This window comes from Pipistrellus kuhlii, unplaced genomic scaffold, assembly GCF_014108245.1.
Source record: "Pipistrellus kuhlii isolate mPipKuh1 unplaced genomic scaffold, mPipKuh1.p scaffold_m20_p_7, whole genome shotgun sequence".
NCBI classification, from domain to species: domain Eukaryota; kingdom Metazoa; phylum Chordata; class Mammalia; order Chiroptera; family Vespertilionidae; genus Pipistrellus; species Pipistrellus kuhlii.
The window spans coordinates 46,429,544-46,449,883 of record NW_023425573.1 but is presented as its reverse complement, the minus strand read 5'-3'; the positions used below and the strand labels follow the sequence as shown (position 1 = coordinate 46,449,883).

Sequence of the window (20,340 nt, the reverse complement as noted above, 5' to 3'; positions counted from 1 at the left end):
ATATATAATGGAGAGTGTGTCTATCTTAAAACAAAGAGCATTCTTCATTCTCTTTGTAAAAAGTAACTTAAGAGTGCTCACAACTTTTTTGAAAGTTCATTAAATTCACTTGTTTTTGTCAAATAAAATCTTAATTATTAAGGATATATTTTACAAAAACATTTCATAAAGTTATAGGAACTAGACCAGTGGTATGCTGATATATGTTTAACAACCAGTTCTCTGCATTTAAAAAAGAGAGAGATCTTGGTTTACTATATATGAGAGATTTTGGTTTACTACATATTACTTTAATAGTATGAACGCCTCATCACCGCCTGGCTCATTTTATGCTGCCAGTGTGACAACAATTGGCAGGAAAAAATTTTTGAAAATTAAACAATTGGCTCTGGTAGCCTATATGAGCTGGCTCCCAAAACATCGCTGAACTACACAATTCAGTATTAGAAACGGAAACATTGACAGTCCTCAAAACAAGGAATTCAGACTCCCAAATTTAATAGCCTACTTACTTAATATCAATCATTCAAAAGTATTTGCTTTTAAAATATTAACCTTCTGCAAAAGCAAATGTCACCACTACCTAATTATTAATGTTATATAGTTGCTTAAATAGATCTATAAAACAAGTGTAACTACTTTATATTGAATAATTTTAGCCTGCTACTCTCTAAGAAGTAGGAAAACATTTTTCCTAGACACCAGTTATTTTTTAAAGCTGAAAATGCCTATATTTTTTCATGATCAAGAAACGTATGATTTTAGTTTTTCAAAGTTAAAAGAAAAAAGTGGAAAATACTATTATTTCATTACCTAGAGATAACTTCATTAACATTTTTATAGATACCCAAGCATATATTTTTATTCTACATATGTCACTTGCATTTTTTTCACATAAGATCATTATCATGGAAATCATCCAATGTCAACAATGCAAATCTGCATTATCATTTTATTTTTTAGTATTTATTATTGAAATATGTTCTGTTTCCCCCCTATTGACCCCTTCTAGCCTGTCCCCACCATTCTCCCTCCCCCACAGGCATTCACCACCCTATTGTCTTTGTCCATGGGTTATGAATATATTCACACAAGTTCTTTGGTTGATCTCTTCCCACCCATCCACCCCTGCCTTCCCTCTGAGATTCCACAGTCTGTTCCATGTTTCTGTGTCTCTGGATCTATTTCGTTCATCAGTTTATTTTGTTCATTAGATTCCACATATGAATGTGATCTTATGATACTTGTCTTTCTCTGACCAGCTTATTTCATATAGCATAATTCTCTTCAGGTCCTTCCATGCTGTCTCAAAGGGTAAGAGATCCTTCTTTTTTACTGCTGCATAGTATTCCATGGTATAAATGTACCACAGCTATTTTATCTACTCATCTAGTGATGGGTACTTGGACTGTTCCCAGATCTTAGCATGTAAGCTTAATAAATTGTGCTGCTATGAACATAGGGGTGCATACATTCTTTCTGATTGGTGTTTTGGGTTTCTTAGGATATATTCCTAGAAGTGGGATCACTGGATCAAATGATAGTTCCATATTTGATTTTTTGAGGAAACTCCATACTGTTTTCCATATGAATCTGTATTCCTACCATCAGTGTACTAGAATTCCCTTTTCTCCACATCCTCACCAGCACTTGTCATTTGTTGATTTGTTGATGGTAACCATTCTGACAGATGTGAGGTGATACCTCATTGCCATTTTAATATGCATCTCTCTGATGATCAGTGACTTTGAATATTTTTTCATATATCTCTTGATCATGTATATGTCCACTTTGGAGAAATGTCTATTTAGGTCCTTTGCACATTTTTTAAAAATTGGATTGTTTGTCTTTCTCTTGTTAAGTTGTATGAGTCCCTTGTATATTTTGGATGTTATCAGAGGTATCATCGCCAAATATGCTCTCCCATAGAGTGAGCTTCCTTTTCATTTTGTTAATGTTTTCTTTTGCTGTGCAGAGATTTTAATTTTAATGTAGCAGGATACAAAATTAACAGAAATCTATGGCATTTTTATATATCAACAATGAATTCTCAGAAAGAGAAACAAAAAAAAAAACAACATAAAAAAACCTATTTACCATTGCAACAAAAAATTAAGATACTTAGGAATAAACTTATCGAAGAAGGTAAAAGACTTGTACTCAGAAAACTATAGAACATAGAAAAAAGAGATAGAAGAAGAGATAGGGAGAATATACTGTGTTCATGGATTGGTAGAATTAACATAATTAAAATGTCCATTCTACCCAAAGCAATCTATAGATTCAATGCAATCCCTATTAAAACACCAATGGCATATTTCAAAGCTTTAGAACAAATACTCCAAAAATTTATATGGAACCAAAGAAGACCCTGAATAGCTGCAGCAATCTTGAGAAAGAAGAACAAAATTGGAGGTATCACAATACCAGATATAAAGTTATACTACAAAGCCACTATAATCAAAACAGCCTGATACTGGCACAAGAACAGGCATATAGATCAAGAACAGAACAGAAAGAGACCCAAGCCATTATGCTCAATTAATATTTGACAAAAGAGGCAAGAGCATACAATGCAGTCAAAACAGTTTCTTCAATAAATGGTGTTGGGAAAATTGGACAGATACATGCAAAAAAATGAAACTAGACCACCAACTTACACCATACACAAAAATAAACTCAAAATGGATAACATACTTAAATGTAAGTCGTGAAACCATAAAAATCCTAGGCAGGAATATCTCAGACATCTCTTGTAGCAATATGTTTGTAGCTACATCTCCTAGGGCAGAGAAAACTAGGGAGAAAATCAAAAAGTGGGGCTGCATTATAATTTTAAATGTCTGAATATATATTTCATTATATGACACACTAGAGGCCAGGTGCACGAATTCGTGCACCATTAGGATCCCTTGGCCTGGCCTGCGGGATCGTGCTGGAACTGGCTCTCTGATATCCCCCAAGGGGTCCCGGATTACAAGAGGGCACAGGCCAGGCCAAGGGACCTTACCAGTGCATGATCAGGGCCAGGGAGAGATGCAGGAGGAGGTTGGCCAGCTGGGGAGGCACAGTGGGAAGGCTCCAGGACATGTCTATCCCATCTCTCTCAGTCCAGGATTGGCCAGACCCCAGCAGCAAGCTAACCTATCGGTTGGAATGTCTGCCCCCTGGTGGTCAGTGCACATCATAGCGAGTGCATATCATTAGCATATTACGCTTTGATTGGTTGGTGGAATGGCCTACTGGTCGACCAGACACTTAGCATATTGGGCTTTATTATATAGGATGTTATAAATTAGACAAATAGATCATATTTTAAGAGTAAAATAAGTTGTGTAATCATTGCTTCCTTTCAAAGGAAAATATTTTTAAAAAATATATTTTATTGATTTTTTACAGAGAGGAAGAGAGAAGGATAGAGTTAGAAACATCGATGAGAGAGAAACATTGATCAGCTGCCTCTTGCACACCCCCTACTGGGGATGTGCCTGCAACCAGGGTACATGCCCTTGATTGGAATCGAACCTGGGGCCTTTCAGTCCATAGACCAATGCTCTATCCACTGAGCCAAAGCAGTTTCGGCAAAGGAAAACATTTTTTAAGTCTTTATATTTAAGCAGGAATTCCACAAATTTCACTGAAAAATTATTCTTTTTAAAATTATCAGCTAAATTGATGGAGGCAGTATTTTTTTCTAAATATTAGTGGACTCATATTAAAACAAAAAGTAGAAGTAAGTGAAGATTTGCTGCGGGTGGCCATTCTTTTTTTGCCATTCTCTGTCGTTACTCTTTCCCAGTCTCTCAGAATTATAAATCACACAGCACTTCTTCCTGTTCTTAATGAGCCTGTGGTTGGCCCTTGACATTCACCATCTTTGCTAAACTTCAATTTGATGTATTTCCTTCTTTGCCTATCATGTAGCTAAAATATAATAAAGCATTCTTTCTGTGAACTTTCAAGCATTTGCATTTATAGAATTAGATGTAGAAAAAACATCTAATATTTTTGTCACTAAAATAAATTTGAGGCTATATTAGTAAACTATATTACATTATTTGTATATTAATTTTTTATTATACAAATAAATGACCATATATTCAAAAGATTCATAATGTTTCCCTTTAATAGTTATCAATAGAGCAAATCTCACTTAATCAAACTTTGGTATAGTTCCCCAAGTAGAAGAGACAGTCTCTTCTTGGTCACTATAAGTCTGAATATCCTATCTTCCCACCTGGATATGGAAGATACTTTATCTACACTGAACACTTTTTCCCCCCCCTCCTTGGCCTCTAACCTTTGTCTTCTTTAAGCATTGGAATGGTGTGGTCTATTGTTACTGATTATCTTGTTAACAATAACAGTCTTGTACTCAGAATAATGGTTTGTTCTTTCCGCCTGTTGCTTCTCTGAAATGTTTGCACTATCCCCTGGCTTTGACGTGAGCCACATTGTCACAGAAAGACATGTGTTTCTTAGGTATATCCCCAGACCACAAGATAACCACATTTTCAGCGTTTACTTATTTTTTTCCTCACTTGAAAGCCCATTTTTGCCTTGAGTGGAGCATTCCCAGAAATAGTTCAATGAAGTATGTTTTGTGGTTTCTGTTTCAAGCACCTGATGGATTCCACAACATGTGTCTAAATGTATCTAAGTCAATACCATATATCCAAGTCACCTTGGAATTCAGCTTTTCATTCCTTTTCTCTCCCAGACTTATAGTGGAGGTCTTTTCACATTTTCCTTATTTCTGTTACCAAAACTAGTAGTTGATTTTCTTCTAGAAGAACTTTTCATGCCACTAAAAATGGTTTTTATTATTTTGTGAGTGTTGCTACATTACACAGGAATGACATGTTGACCTATAGAGGCTAAGTCCAACTCACTGGCACAGTAATTTACTCTTCCCTGAGAATGAAGAAGCTCAAAATTAGCCAAACTCCAACTCACTGTGAATCATGACCTTTGGGTTGATCATGGTGATCACATCGGAAGATAGATAAATGTCAAATCACTATGTTGTGCACCCGAAAATAATATAATATTGTATGTCAACTATACTTTAATGAAAAGATTTAAAAGCTGTAAGTATAAACATTTGAGAATGCAAATTATCCTCTACACTATGTATATAGATGTAAATCCATACTCTATCTAGCATTTTTTGCTTGTTCATACCTTTCCAAGAGAAATGGGATAGGCATAGATTAAATGAATCTCTTTGAAAAGCATTACACATGTTCAATTAAAAAAAGTATTTTCTAAAAGTGGAGAGATATTATTTTACAGAAAAGAAAGTTTCTGTTCAGGTACAACTGTGGGCTTTTCTACATGTTTCTGTAGACAGTTCAGGCTTCTTTTGACATCATTTTTAATAAACAGCAATACAATCCCAGATCACTTGAGTAAATGAATGCATTTGCAGCATTCATTTGGCACCACATTCTCTTGATGATTATGGCATTTGATATGTTCTTTTTTGCCCTCTTTGTCAGCCTGGTTCTTCATGTCAATCTATAGTCTTTTAAGTGGTTAACTTGACAGATGCAGGAAATTGCTGCCAAGCTTTGAAATGAATTTTTTCAGCAGTGGCATCTGGGTATCAGATGGTCCTCTTGGCTGGCCTCTTGTCTTGCTGCATGCTGGTTTTAGTGGGGTCTGCTGTAGCATCACCTGTTGCTATGCTCCCTTTCCCTTCCATATGTCCATTTCCCATGATTCATGGGTGAATGTGAGAATAAAAGCTCTGGTTCTGTCTTTATTTCAGAAAAAAAAATTCTACAGAAATATGTTTGAAGGTGCAGAGTTCCTTCTCTGACAAAGGGATACTTCCCTTAAGCTGGCATGCCTATCAGCTAATACTTTGGTTATAAAGACGAAGCTTTTAAAGACTCATTAAATGAAAGAGGAGGAGAATGACGATGAATGAGTGAAAGTGCCAAAACTGCTTTATTTTTTCCATTCACATTAAGATGCTGCCATTGTTGTACAGCATGACCAGGGGAAGCTGTATTTTAGTTTTTATTATATACTTATACTTTACAAAGCTAGCTTTTTAAATTTAAAAAGAAATTATTTCCTCGGAGAGCATTATTTTTTTTCTGCTTCCTGCAAGCGAGAACATGTTTACATTATTTTAAAAACACTTTACAAAAGGTATAGGAAATCACTATCATGAAGAAGTCCTTTCTCATATTATTAAGCCATAGTCAACATGGGTCCTGGGAAAATCCAGGGTGTACAGGCTCAAGGCCCCATGTCCTCTGCCCTCTGAAGTTTATCCCCACCACTAGCGAGCTTCCATTCTCTCTCAGCAGTACTACAGCTCCACACAGCACCAGGGGCCATCATTCCCACTGTACTCCCCCAGAGGCTGGGCTTGAGCAAGGCCTTCACTATTCTTGCTCCTCTCTCCTGAGTCCCTAGAAGAAAGCAGTCCTCTAACTGGCTAAGATATTGTCCTTTCAAGGGACCCAAATTTGAGTGTTTTTTTTTTTTAATATATTTTATTGATTTTTTACAGAGAGGAAGGGAGAGAGATAGAGAGCTAGAAACATCGATGAGAGAGAAACATCGACCAGTTGCCTCTTGCACACCCCCCACCGGGGATATGCCCGCAACCAAGGTACATGCCCCTGACCAGAATCAAACCCGGGACCTTTCAGTCCTCAGACTGACGCTCTACCACTGAGCCAAACTGGTTTCGGCCCAAATTTAAGTTTTAGTCCATGCATCGACATCTTCCAAAATGTTCAGCAAAAGGACCTAAGGAACAAACTATGACACCAGTAAAGCTTCTTCATTCCTATGCCTTTTTGTTTAAGTGGATATTAGGGTGTTTCTCAGCCCACTCTCCTAATAATGAAGATCTTTCCTGCATTGCTTGCCAAGAAAAATTTCTATCAACTTCTTCACAGGGAAACTGGATGTAGGCAGGGTGGTGAACTGGAGCCTTGCCCTGCTCAGCTGACCCAAGGAAGAGTGCCACTGACAGTGGACAAGGAGGAGGTCATTGTGTGGATGTCTCCCATTGTCTCCTTGTCTTCTGCACTTTTACAATTTGGCAGGGATAGGCAAAAAGGAAGTACAATGGACTTAAATGGTGTTTTTCTCAATAAAACTATGAACAAAGCAAAATAGCTGAAAGGAAATATGACCGTGACGAACATGCAACAAATAATCCATGTGTTTTACTCCAGGCTATATGAGCTTTCATATTAACTGTAAACTGCTTACAGTTTGGTAAAACTGCCTGTAAAATAAAAAAGCCTAAATTATTCTTTTAGAATTGGTAATGTCTGCTCGTGCTCATGACAACAAATTTAACAGCTATATTTAAAATTATACATATTAATCTGGATTCCAAAAGATGTTTCAATGATGCATATTTACTTTTTAAAAAGTCAACTTAATGATTGCTTATCGTATGCCAATGACTGTGCTGAAAACCGTAGGAAACACTGAGAAATTATGTTACCTATCCTTAGGAAACATACTTTTATGGAGGAGCCTTAAAACAAATGAGTTCAAAAGAGAAATTCATTGTTCAACTGCTAGAATGTAGTGGTCTCTAATGTTTGATGGCTGTGTACTATATACCCATTATGGCTCTAAATGATTTGCAAAATTAAATGATATATTTCTCCCAACAACCCAATTTGGTGGCTCCTGTATCATCATTACCACTTTTCAGATAGGGAAACAGTGGATCAAGGTCATTGGCTGGGCCAGCATTTGATTCCAGGCCACTTGTCTCCAGAAACTAAACTCTTAACCACTTTATTACACACACACACACACACACACACACACACACACACACACCCCTCATTGAGAGCTGGAATATGAACTAGGCCACGCCCTTTGCTACTTCTGAGACTTTGCCCTGTCACCTTCCCAAGGGAGAGAGAGAGGGAGAGGGAGAGGCTAACGCGGCTCTTCCCCATTTTCAATTTCTTTAGAGAGCAGTCATCAATTCCCCGTTTCCCATGCCCCTTGCATTCTCTTTTCCTTTTTCACATTTCCTGATTGGTCCAAAAAAGCACTTACATTTGCAGTACCTGGAGATCAGTGATAGTGAAATAGGATCACAGAAAAGATAGAAAACACAAAAACTATGATTTTAAGTTGCTGAAACTAAAACAAATGGAACTGACTGTGTGTGTGTGTGTGTGTGTGTGTGTGTGTATACACGCACACACATATGTATATGTACATATATATGTATAAGGAATCTTAGGTTACATGATATTATTTTTCTAAGGAAAGTCACCCGTTGAAACAAAAGAAGGCAATGGGAAATTGAGTATTTTAGAATAATTTATTTTTTAAAAAGTAACTTTATTGTTGAAAGTATTACATATGCCCTCCCTTTTCCCCCATTGACTCCTTCTAGCCCTCTCCCATCCCCTGCCCCAGGCCTCCACCACCCTATTCTGTGTCCATGGGTTATGCATATATGCATATAATTTCTTCGGTTAATCTCTTCCCACCACCCACCCACCCACCTCCTGCCTTCCCTCTGAGATTTGTCAGTCTGTTCCATGCTTCTATGTCTCTGAATATATTTTTTTCACCAGTTTATTTTGTTCATTAGATTCCACATATCAGTGAGATCATGTGATAATTTATCTTTAGGAGATCTCATATGAGAGGATAGTTGGATATTGTCAGAAAGTGTCCTCTAGTCACAATCAGGTCATTCTTCATCCTGTTGTCACGGTCCCTACTTTGTTTTCTCAGCCTGATACTTGATAGAAAGTTGGTACTTTATATATATATATTAATTATTGATTTTCTTACAGAGAGAAAGGGAGAGAGATAGAGAGCTAGAAACATCGATGAGAGAGAAACATCGACCAGCTGCCTCTTGCACACCCCCTACCGGGGATGTGCCCGCAACCTGGGACTTTTCAGTCCGCAGACTGACGCTCTACCACTGAGCCAAACCGATTTCGGCGGTACTTAATATCTTTATGTATGATTAAATAATAATAAATTGTGAATAATACTAATTGCAAATGAACTTGCCCATTTAAGGAAACTATGGAAGTGACTGTTTTTGATAATGACATTACTTACCCAATAGAAATAGAATAGAAACTAATGTTAACATTAACCTAGAAATACACTGAACCTATCAAAGTATGTAGAAGACACTATAATCATAATTGCAATAGGAATACCTGCAATATTTATTTAAGTGAATTACATATCTTGACACTGTTACCTTTTTATCTTTATTTTGCATTTTAGAAACAGTTGTATAAGACTCAAGACCACATCTTCTTTATATTCTTATGTTCCATGGTGGTTGTGTTATTTGTCTTTATACTAAGTTTCCCCCCACACACACACCTTCTCTCTCTTTCTCTCTCTCTCTTTTTTTTTTTTTTTTTTTTTTTAAACAGAAAGGCTGTGGATACCATCTGGACCTATTAATGGTGGCTGTCATGCTTGGTGTGTGCTCCATCATGGGCCTGCCATGGTTTGTGGCTGCCACTGTCCTCTCCATCACTCATGTCAACAGCCTAAAACTGGAATCGGAATGTTCAGCTCCAGGAGAACAACCCAAATTTCTTGGCATTCGGGAGCAAAGAGTTACTGGGCTTATGATTTTTGTTCTCATGGGTTCATCAGTCTTTATGACCAGTATTCTGAAGGTAATAAAATCTGCCCTTCTGAATTTAAGAGAAGGCAGAACATACTTATTATTGTTTAAGAGATTTCATTTGAATATAAATTATCAATTTGCAAATGTTTTATGGCAAGTGATGAAAGTAATTAATTTCTTTACCATGTTTATATAACTTTTTAACTTAATGAGGGAAATTGTGTGCTGTATTTTAAAATCCTTAAATAAAAATTTAGTCTTGTAAAGTAAAATTTGATGTGTAACTTATTACTATAATTTTGAAATGGTGACAAAGTTGTGAGAAAGAGTACCTCATTATTTCTTGACTTGTGATCTGAATTTACTACAGGCCTAGACAAAATTAGGCTTTTTTTTTTTGTCAATGGAAAGCTATACTTGCAATTAACATTACCTAGTATAAGATAAAGGTACAGAAGTAAGCAATGTTATGGGCATGGCCACAGGTGCAGATGTATATGTTCCATAAAACTAATAATATGAAAGCATTAAAGAGTAATTATTATGTCATAATTCTGATAGATATTTCTAAGCTGTGTTATTTGTATTTTATTGTAACTCATCTAAGTTGTCTATAATTTATAAATTCTAGTTGAAATATTTACATAAATTTACGTGTATTTAATAATTTCATAAGTATATTATATTTGCAAGAATTGATGTGTATGTCATATAAATAACTATAGATTTAGAATGATGCCGAGTATTTAAAGAAAGAGAAAAATTGAACAATCCACAATTATACAAACATCTGGTATAATGTAGAAACAACATCTAAGTATTAGCTTCATTCTTCGCCTTTAATCCAAATAAGTTGTTGAAAATAAATTGTGCCTTTTCTCCAATTGTTTTTTCACAGTTTATCCCTATGCCAGTGCTGTATGGAGTGTTTCTTTATATGGGTGCTTCATCTCTAAAGGGAATCCAGGTAAATTATTTACAGCAATAAAGGCACATCTATGATGAGTTACCGCAAGGTCTATTGATGCTAAGTCTTGTGATTGTTAAGAAAAGGACATCATCTTAGGAACAGGTTTTAAATTAAAATTAATTTAAAAAATAGTCATATTTCTAAAAATTAAAAAAGATCCTCATAGGCATCTTAGGTTCATAATCCTAGGGTACTTTTGTTTACCTTAAGTATATTAAAATTGAAATGTTTAGATTTCACAGTAACTAATCATAGTACATTTCAAAATATATACAAATACTTTTAATCTTTGATACTGTCTTCATTATTATGGATATATATATATATATATATATATATATATATGGCTAGAAAAAAACTCTATGCACAAAAATATGTTACACACACTTTTAAGATATCAGAAACAATCCCAATTTCCAACATTAGTAAATGATTATATAATCTATGGTATATTAATTGAAAGGAGGTAATTATGATGATAATAAAAGTAACATGGTAGAAATGCTTATGGCACAATGCAAAGTGAAAAAGTAGGAAAATAAATTTTATCTACCATTGGTTTATAAAGCTATGATATTGGTCAGATTAAAAAGGAAGACAAAGAAATAAAAATAATTTATTACCCAGCCAGTTTGGCTTAGTGAATAGAGCATCTGCCTGAAGACTTAAGGGTCCCAGGTTTGATTCTAGTCAAGAGCATGTACCTTGATTATAGGAGAGATCCCCGGACCTGGTTGAGATGTGTGCAGGAGGCAACCAATCAAGGTGTCTGTCTCACACTGGTGTTTTGTTTTGTTTTTCTCTCTCTCTCTCTGTCTTTCCCCCTTCCTTCCATTCTCTCTAAATAAATAAATAAATAAATAAATAAATAAATAAATATCCTCGGGTGAGGATTAACAAAAAACAAATTTGTTAAAATATTGAGGTCCTGGGTGATTTTTTTCTTTTATGTTTGTTTTTCTATTATTATATTTATAGAAATATTAAAGTTAAAATAAAGTTATAAAGTAAGGTAGTTTCAAAGTATAGGGAAAGGCTTATTAATTGTTTAAAGACGTGTTAGAGAAATAAATATAGTTGGGTTAGTTTTCTATTGCTGTATAACAATAGAATACATAACAAAAACATTTATCTCACAGTCTTTATGAATCATGAATAGTGAGAGGAAGCCCCTGTTTGCCTCATGAGTCTCTCCACAGGTCACTCAAGTGTCCTCTTGACATGGAAGTTCACTTCCATTGGAGTGAGCTATGAAAGGATGAGCAAAAGTCACTGTGCCTATTAACTTAGTCTCCAAAGTTGCCCTGGGTCACTTCTACTTTTTACTATTTGTTAAAAGCAAATCACTATGGCCAGTTGGTACATAAGAGAAAGGAAATTAGACTTCATCTCTTTATTTTGGTTTGTTTGTTTGTTTTTGTTTATATTTTAAATCTTCATGAGGATTTTTTCCATTGATTTTTATTTTTTTTATTTAAAATATATATTTTATTGATTTTTTACAGAGAGGAAGAGAGAGGTATAGACAGTTAGAAACATTGATGAGAGAGAATCATCGATCAGCTGCCTTTTGTACACCCCCTACTAGATATGTACACAAAACTAAGGTACAAGCCCTTGACTTGTACCAGAATCGAACCTGGGACCTTTCAGTCCACAGGCTGATGCTCTATCCACTCAGCCAAACCAGTTTTGGCTCCATTGATTTTTAGAAAGAGTGAAAGAGAGAGAGAAAGACAGAGAGAAACATCGATGTGAAAAAAACACATTGATTGGTTGCCTCCTGCATGAGCCTCCATCAGGTCCCAGGCCAGGGAGGAGATTGCAACTGAGGTGCTTGCCTTTGACTGGAATCGAACCCAGGACTCTTTGGTATGAAAGCCAAATCGGCTAGGGCTAGACTTTATCTCTTAGAGAAAAAAATACTAAATAATTTGTGGATTCATGTTAAAAGCACACGATTCTTTTCTAAATCTTTATAGAGACCCTTGGCAAATTGTTCCTGATTATGTTATGTAGTGGTTGAATAGTGTTCCCTAGAATTTTTTTCCACCTGGAATCTCAAAATGTGACCTTACTTGGAAATAGAGTCTTTGCAGATATAATTAGTTATAGTTCTCAAGATGAGTTCATCCTGAATTTAGGGTGAACTCTAAATCCAATCACTGGGTTCTTTATAACAAGAAGAGAGACACGGGAAATAAGGCTACATGAAGATAGAGACAGAGATTAGAGTTTTGCTTCCATAACCAAGGAACATCAGAAATCACCAGAAGCTGGAAGAGCAAGGAGGGTTCCTTCCTCACAGCCTTCGTAGGGAGCTTGTGTAGCCAGCACTTTATATTGGCCTCCAAAACAATTTATATATATATATATATGTGTGTGTGTGTGTGTGTGTGTGTGTGTGTGTGTGTGTGTGTATATATATATATATATATATAAAGGCAGTGGCTGTAATGACAGAAGGCTTGACCAAACACCAGAGTCAGTCCTGCAGTCAGTGCTGGGTTGCTGGAGGGGGATGCAGATCAGGCCTGAAGAAAGGCCTGGAGAGAGAAGCAGGGTCTGGTCTGTAGCCTCTGTGGCAGCTGTTGATCAGCCCTTGCCTCTTTCTTTGTCTCCGGGCCTCCTCAGGGGCTGCTGATCAGCCCCACCTCTATGATCAGGCCTGGAAATAGGCCCAGAGATGCTGACTGGCATAGAAACCGACCAATCAGAACCAAATATGGGTGAACTGTGAGGATCCAATGGCTGCCTAGGAGGTGGAGCTTTTGACAATCATAACCCCTCCCAAGGTGGGGGCTGAGGAGGGGTTTTAAGGCAGTTGGGGGCGAGATCAGGCTGGCAGAGGAGGGCAGTTTGGGTCAAGATCAGGCCAGCAGGGAGGGAAGTTAGGGACAATCAGACCAGCAGGGAAGAGCTGTTGGGGGCAAGATCAGGCTGGCAGGGGAGGGCAGTTGGGGGTGAGATCAGGCGAGGGGGGGGGATCATTGGGGGCAATTAGGAAGGCAAGCAAAGCAGTTAGGGGTAATTAGGCAGGCAGGCAGAGAGTTTAGGGGCAATTAAGCAGGCAGGCAGAAGGGTTAGGGGCAATCAGGCAGGCAGGCAGAGGCAGTTAGAGGCAATCAGGCAGGGAGGCAGGTAAGCATTTAGGAGCCAGCAGTCCCAGATTATTGGCAGTTAGACATCCCCCAAGGGGACCCTGATTGGAAAGGGTGCAGGCTGGGCTGAAGGAACTCTCCCCCCCCCCCCCCCCCCCGCGCCCCCCGCCCTGCTTCCTGCATGAATTTCATGCACTGGGCCACTAGTATATACAGTATATATAAAAGGCTAATATGCAAAGTGTCCCCTTGGGTGTTCAACCGGGAGACTAGGAGTTTGATCACTCTCTATGATATGTGCTGACCACCATGGGTGGCACAGAATGAAGAAAGGCCCCAGGCACAGCCAGAGGCCCCAATCAGCCCTGATCACTAGCCAGACCTAAGGACCCTACCCATGCATGGATACCCATGCACGGGGCCTCTAGTGTAGGGGTGTCGAACTCAATCAGAGAAGGGGCCAAAATCTAAAATCCAGCCTAAATCGCGGGCCGAATGGTTTACTGAACAGTCATAAACTGTCATTGTGATGGAAACACAGCGGAGTGCAGTGATGACAGCGTGGTGCGGGCCACATTGCAAGGCCTGGCAGGACGGATTTGGCCCGCGGGCCTTGTGTTTGACACATGTGCTCTAGTGGGATAATTAATTTGTATTGCTTTAAATTGCTGAGTTGTGGTAATTTGTTACAGTAGCATTAGAAAACTAATATAGATTTTTATATAAATTTGCCTTTGAATGCTCTTATTTTCTAACTTAACATTATTAATTCTTTAAAGGAGTATTGGTTAATCTAAACTACTGATTGATCTAAAGCACATTTTCTTGAAAAAAGAGACTAATTTTGAGGGTTATTTATTGTAAAGTATAGTTTGTTTTTGTTGACTAAAAGGAAAACATAACTTGTTGCTTTTTCTTTGACACGGCTTGATTCATGGCTGTTCAAAGGCATAAAAGAAACGTTACCTTACAGAAAGTTATGCATTTATCAAATTAACACTTAAGTGTGGAGCACAGGGTGAGCTTCGGTTCAATAATAGACCATAAGAGAAATTGAAAAAGTTAAGTTTATTGCTCACAGGTCCTGGAGAAAGTACCTGGCCTTGAGCCAGAGTGGAAGGTCAAGGCAGAATAAAGAGAGATGGAAACAAAATCTGGGCACATGCTTTTGTTACGGTCTATGGTTAGAGTACTTTGGGGTTCCTGGGCTAATTCAAATTAAATCAGTGGGGTTTAAGTCCCTGGGAATCTAAGGGACACATAAGGGAAAGGTACTGGGAAGTAGGCGAGGTTGTTGATCACAAGGGTGTTTGGGGAAGTCATATGAGGACCTTTGTTTACTTGTGACTCTGTGGGCATCTGTCTCTAGGGAAAGCGATTGCATGAGGGACTAGTATAGTTAAAGGTCACTGCAGACCACTAGGCTAAATAAAATGGTTTCAAGGCAACAATACCATGGAGTGTCTTAGCCAAACTCTAGACACCGAGGACCAGGCAGCATGGGAACTCTTTTCCTGAATGAACAGCTGCCCAGGTCTGACTTTGGGAGCAGGAAAACCACGTAGGCCTTAGGGCAGTGCTGGATGTTAGAACTGAGGCAAAACTTCAATATGAAGTCATTGTAAGATCGTCAGACACCCAAGTGGGGAAGATGAGCCTGTTCATCCTGATAGTGGGTTACATTCACTTGGGTGACGGAGATGGTGCAAAAGTGTTAAGCATTTAAATTTTTCTCAAATTAGTTTTAATTTTCTCATTTATAATATTATGGATGAAAGTGTGTTGTGAAAGAATTGATTTGGTGAGGCAGAGAGGGAAGAGTACTAAAGAGTTTTTATTTGTTTTGTTATTTTTTCATGTGTGTGTGTTTTCTTTTATTTGCCTTTGGCAATAGTTCCACGAGTACTAATTTCATCTGTAATTGCAAAGTATTTATTATTAGGCCTCAGGCTCACAAAAATATAGCAGTGGAAGTTTAAGAAACAAAGTAAAATAATTTTGATAGATTTCAACAGATTCCCCCCACCCCAACTCCACTCACAAGATTTTATATTCATGATTTAAAACTAAATAAATCTTGCAATTATTTGCAGTGTTCATCTTTTGTTTGAAAATTGAAGAAAATATTATCAAAGGCACAAGATAAAAGCATGAGTATGAAATAGCACAAATGAAACAGCAAGTAAGGTCTCGGCTGAGAAAGAGTGCTAGTGAAAACTTAAGTGAGCCTGAAGCTCAGGGAATTGAAACCCATATTTGGAATTCTGTGGCTAACTCAGTTCTGAAATGGGAATTGATGTTATGTCAAGATAAATGCTAAATGCAAAACTCAGATTACATTTATCATGCTTATCATGATATAAGTGGTAATAAACATGTGCTGAATACCAACAATACAAGGAGCATGTTAATGGGTTACTCTATATGTAGTAGGACCCTGTATTGTATATGACTGTTTAGCATTATTAAGAAAATTATCTAGACTTCTCATTGTGCAATGTGGCAGAAAAAAACAGCTCACAGTGTTCTCAGAATGTTGTTTCTGTACTCAGATATATCACCACATCTATATTCATTCCAACACTTCAGGAGTCCAAAGTAAAGCAAATGTGCCATTTAAACAATAACAATTGAAGCATCCACACACTGAAGTACACTTATGCAATGACATAACTTCACAAAGGAGAAATGGTGGCTGAGAAAAATGAGTTCTATAGAAACTGAAACATTCAGTTATGAGCCAGATGATTTTAATTTACTTCTTCCCTATTCCCACTCCCATTATGTACCAAATTTGATTTGCTTGTTTAATGACGTGTAATTTTAAGATATATTGAGGATGTAGAAATAAAGACCTAATGATATATTTGTGGACAGTATGGAGAGAGATGGGCCAGGAAAGAAATTCAGTGCTTAGTACTCTGCATAGAAGGTTTTCACTAAACACTTTTGTAGCTTATCAATGCATATGAATAAATATACATGAACTGTGGATGAACTAACCTACATGTGATTCTGGTTTAGATGACCAAGAAAAGATCATGCCATAGCATAAGAAGGGAACACAGAGGAAAGATGGGTTTCTGTTGAGTTTGTGAATTCTATTACACATGCAAACAGATTTTGGTAAAATAAGATGTTTTGATCCTAACACTTGACTCAATGGACATTTGTTCCTTATTAGAGTAATTTTGGAATATGTGATGAAAATTACTTACAGTTTTCTTATAAATTAGCTAAGAAATATAATCTAATAGTACTCCTTTGAAAATGCATAACAGATATTACTGTAGAAATGGCATGAAAATGGACTGTGATTAAAACCACATTCTAAATAATTGCTTCCTGTTGGAAACATTCAAAACTACAAAGTTTGGCCTGAGGAATATTAAACAAAAGAATACACATAAAATAAAGTAGCATGCAGTATTGTTACTAAATAATATATGATTAAAGATTTAAGATTCTTCTAAAATTTTAGTATATAGAATTTTAATTGAGAAAATTAGCTTTTGTAGATAAAAATGGCCTCCAAGCCAAAGCTGTAACTGTCTTTAATGTAAAATTTAAACAGAAATAACATTGTTCTGGATAAAAATAATTTTTTATAAAATCCAATAAAACATATAAATGGTTTGAAAGTGCAGTATAGGAAATTGATTAAGAAATTAAATTGAGTTGACAAAATTTGCTTTGGAAAGAATTTATTAACTATAATTAATTTTGGTTAAATATTTATGGATAAGATATTTGTGTTTGTAAAAACAGCACTTAAATCTTGTAGAGATCAAAACAACAAAGTCAGAAGAGCAGAGTCAAAATAAGAAGTCAAAACATCTGACTCGTCAGCTGGAGATGCGAAGAGAGCTCCCGAGTCAGAGAGGTGAAATAGAGTTCTAGGTGAGGGAGTCTTTAACAAGTATGTTTAGTTGAAGCCATGGACTATTATATGAGAGAAAAGGACAGAGAATGGGAGTTCAGGAAGCCCCATTCAAGGGCAAATAATGTGATGTGACAATGAAAAAGAGGTTGATGATGGTGTTTTGTCTCTCAAGGCTATGCTCTCTCTGGTATCAACATTTAGCATGATCTTTAATATTTTTAAACTCTTCCAAATTACAACCTGGGTCCATATTTTCAAGAAAATGTGGGATATTATAAAACTGATATCATAGTATTTCAGAATGTATGCATAATAATACTACTATCCAGATGCCCAAATGTCAACTTGAAAGTGATCCAGATGTACCATATATTGGACCACATTAACTGTTTCCTTGTTCTAAAATTAGTCTGTTTACCTTTTAGTTCTTTGATAGAATAAAGCTCTTCTGGATGCCTGCAAAACATCAACCAGATTTTATATATCTAAGGCATGTTCCACTTCGAAAAGTCCATCTCTTCACAATTATTCAGATGAGTTGCCTTGGCCTTTTGTGGATAATAAAAGTTTCAAGAGCTGCTATTGTCTTTCCAATGATGGTATGAAAACTTCTAACTTTTTTTTCTCTTCCTGTGATTTTTCTCCTTTTATTGGAAACCCATGAACTGAAATTGGAGCAATAAAGTCATTCTGAACAGTTATTGGTAACCCTGGTATAAACTTTAACCATTAAATCTTAGTGACTAAGATTGGGTTTGAGATTATATACGAATTGCAGTGACTTAATATTAGTTTGGTCTCTATCATTCTGAATATTAGTAGTTGTCTGAATTAATTGAAGTTGGGTGGGAAAATGTAAACTTTCAAAATTTAACTTTAAAACTATACTAGCAAATCTGAAAAGTTGAGGAATTTTTAAAAGGTTGAGGAATTTTAAAAATGAAATTTCATAAAATATTTCAGGCAAGTTTTAAATGCTTCAAAATATAGCGAATTTGAATAACTAAATAATTTAAAATACTTTCAATACAGATAAGGATAGTTTAATGTTCATTTAAAATAAAGCAAACTATATGTATTTAGGAAAACAGTGGAATATGTTTTATAGTTTTTAAAATAGCTTCTTTGAATGACTTCTATAATAGGTAATTAACACCACAGCTGAATAACGGAGGATAGGGTAAGAAAGAGAAATAAAAGAAGCAAGAGTACAGACAATACCTGTTATATACATATATTTTAAAATTTCGTTTTTAATCTCAGTCCTATTTGAAATTGACTTGTTTCTAAAAACAGACAAGCATATCCCATTCCCATTTCTTCCATATTTTATACTATTTTATTATTTATTTCAGGTGTTAGCTCTGGTATTTGTAAGAAAGTTGATGGACTTTTTGTTTACCAAACGAGAACTCAGCTGGTTAGATGATTTAATGCCCGAGAGTAAGAAAAAGAAACTAGAAGATGCCGAAAAAGAAGTAAGTCATAGCAAAATAAATATCTTATAAAGTAAAAGGAGCACTTGTACACAATAGCTCTTTGCAAAACTAAATTATTGTTTATCTTTAGACAATTAGTGATTAACAACCACAGGCGAATAAGTTTGGAAAATTAATGTTTAAAATCATAATGTTGGAATTTGAACACAGTGAGAGCAAGTGGGCATATCTTACATGAGGAATTCAATCCGTAGAGAAACATGATAACACTTTATATTTCATTATCACGAAAATTGTACAGTTTATTTTTCTGATTCTTCCCCTGTGATTGGTAGAAACTTACAGATACTTAATTATTTCCAACTTATAGTCATTCAGTGATTGCTTTTGGTTGAATAAGTGACATACAAAAAAGAGACATTATCGCTGTGGATATTTTTCTAAGGACAAAGTTTTAATCAAAAGGTAATTTTAATCCAAGGATAAAATGATTTATTCTTGAAATAGATTAAACGCTTAAGGGGAAAATATATTAATTTGATTTGCTTTCAAATGATTTTAAGATTATTATTGAGAAACTTTTTGGATTTACTTGCTTTGATGGACTACTGATTTATCCTATCCTGTTTCATATATTAAAACAATTCAAGTTTTATGGAGTATTTAAAATTCATACTTAAGTCTGGGAGTATAAGTGAAAAAAGTGACCTTTACGTAATTTACCAGAATGGTTGAGCCCATAAATTATGAAAGATAGGAGCAAAATTTCCATGTGAATAGAAATAAAGATGAAAGAAAATATTTGATGACAATTGTACATTCTTTCCACTTTTCCTTCTTCTGTAAGGTGGTTAGTAAGTGTATTAATTTTCTTATCTACAGTATATTTTCTCAGACCATGGATACATTCCTCTTGCCTTTGGGAAATGTGTTTGAAAACCTTTCAGTATCTTATATTTTATTCAGTCATTAGGTGAGGCTTGATAGGTCACAAAGTCTAATGAGATTTCTGCACAGATGTTTCTACAAATAGAGCTACATAATATGTGACTCTGATATTTCTTCACTATTCCATAGTGTCCCATCATTGACAGTGGATTACCACACTTAGGAACTGATCATGATGATATATGAATATTTCAGTTTTCTCAAATATTGAAGAAAGCATACTAAGATTCATACTTCTAGTACTAATAATATAAAATTAAACTACATTATTTAAAATTCATATTATAAATGTATCATTACTTCACTTTTCTGGTTGATATATTCTTATTTAAGTATTAGGTATTTTTTAAAAATAATACTTTAGTTGAGACCAGTTTGGC

At 35.9% G+C, this 20,340-nt stretch overlaps 1 protein-coding gene across 9 annotated transcripts in view; it reads left to right on the top strand.

The window, feature by feature from the left end:
• SLC4A10 (solute carrier family 4 member 10) overlaps positions 1-20,340 on the top strand; it is a 214,806-nt gene that overhangs the window by 176,708 nt on the left and 17,758 nt on the right. For all 9 annotated transcript variants that reach the window (XM_036421111.2, XM_036421114.2, XM_036421118.2 and 6 more), the window contains 4 exons: positions 9,417-9,668; positions 10,518-10,586; positions 17,999-18,172; positions 18,929-19,051. In XM_036421111.2, coding sequence (XP_036277004.1) covers positions 9,417-9,668; positions 10,518-10,586; positions 17,999-18,172; positions 18,929-19,051 — 618 coding nt within the window. The remainder of the gene's footprint in view (positions 1-9,416; positions 9,669-10,517; positions 10,587-17,998; positions 18,173-18,928; positions 19,052-20,340) is intronic.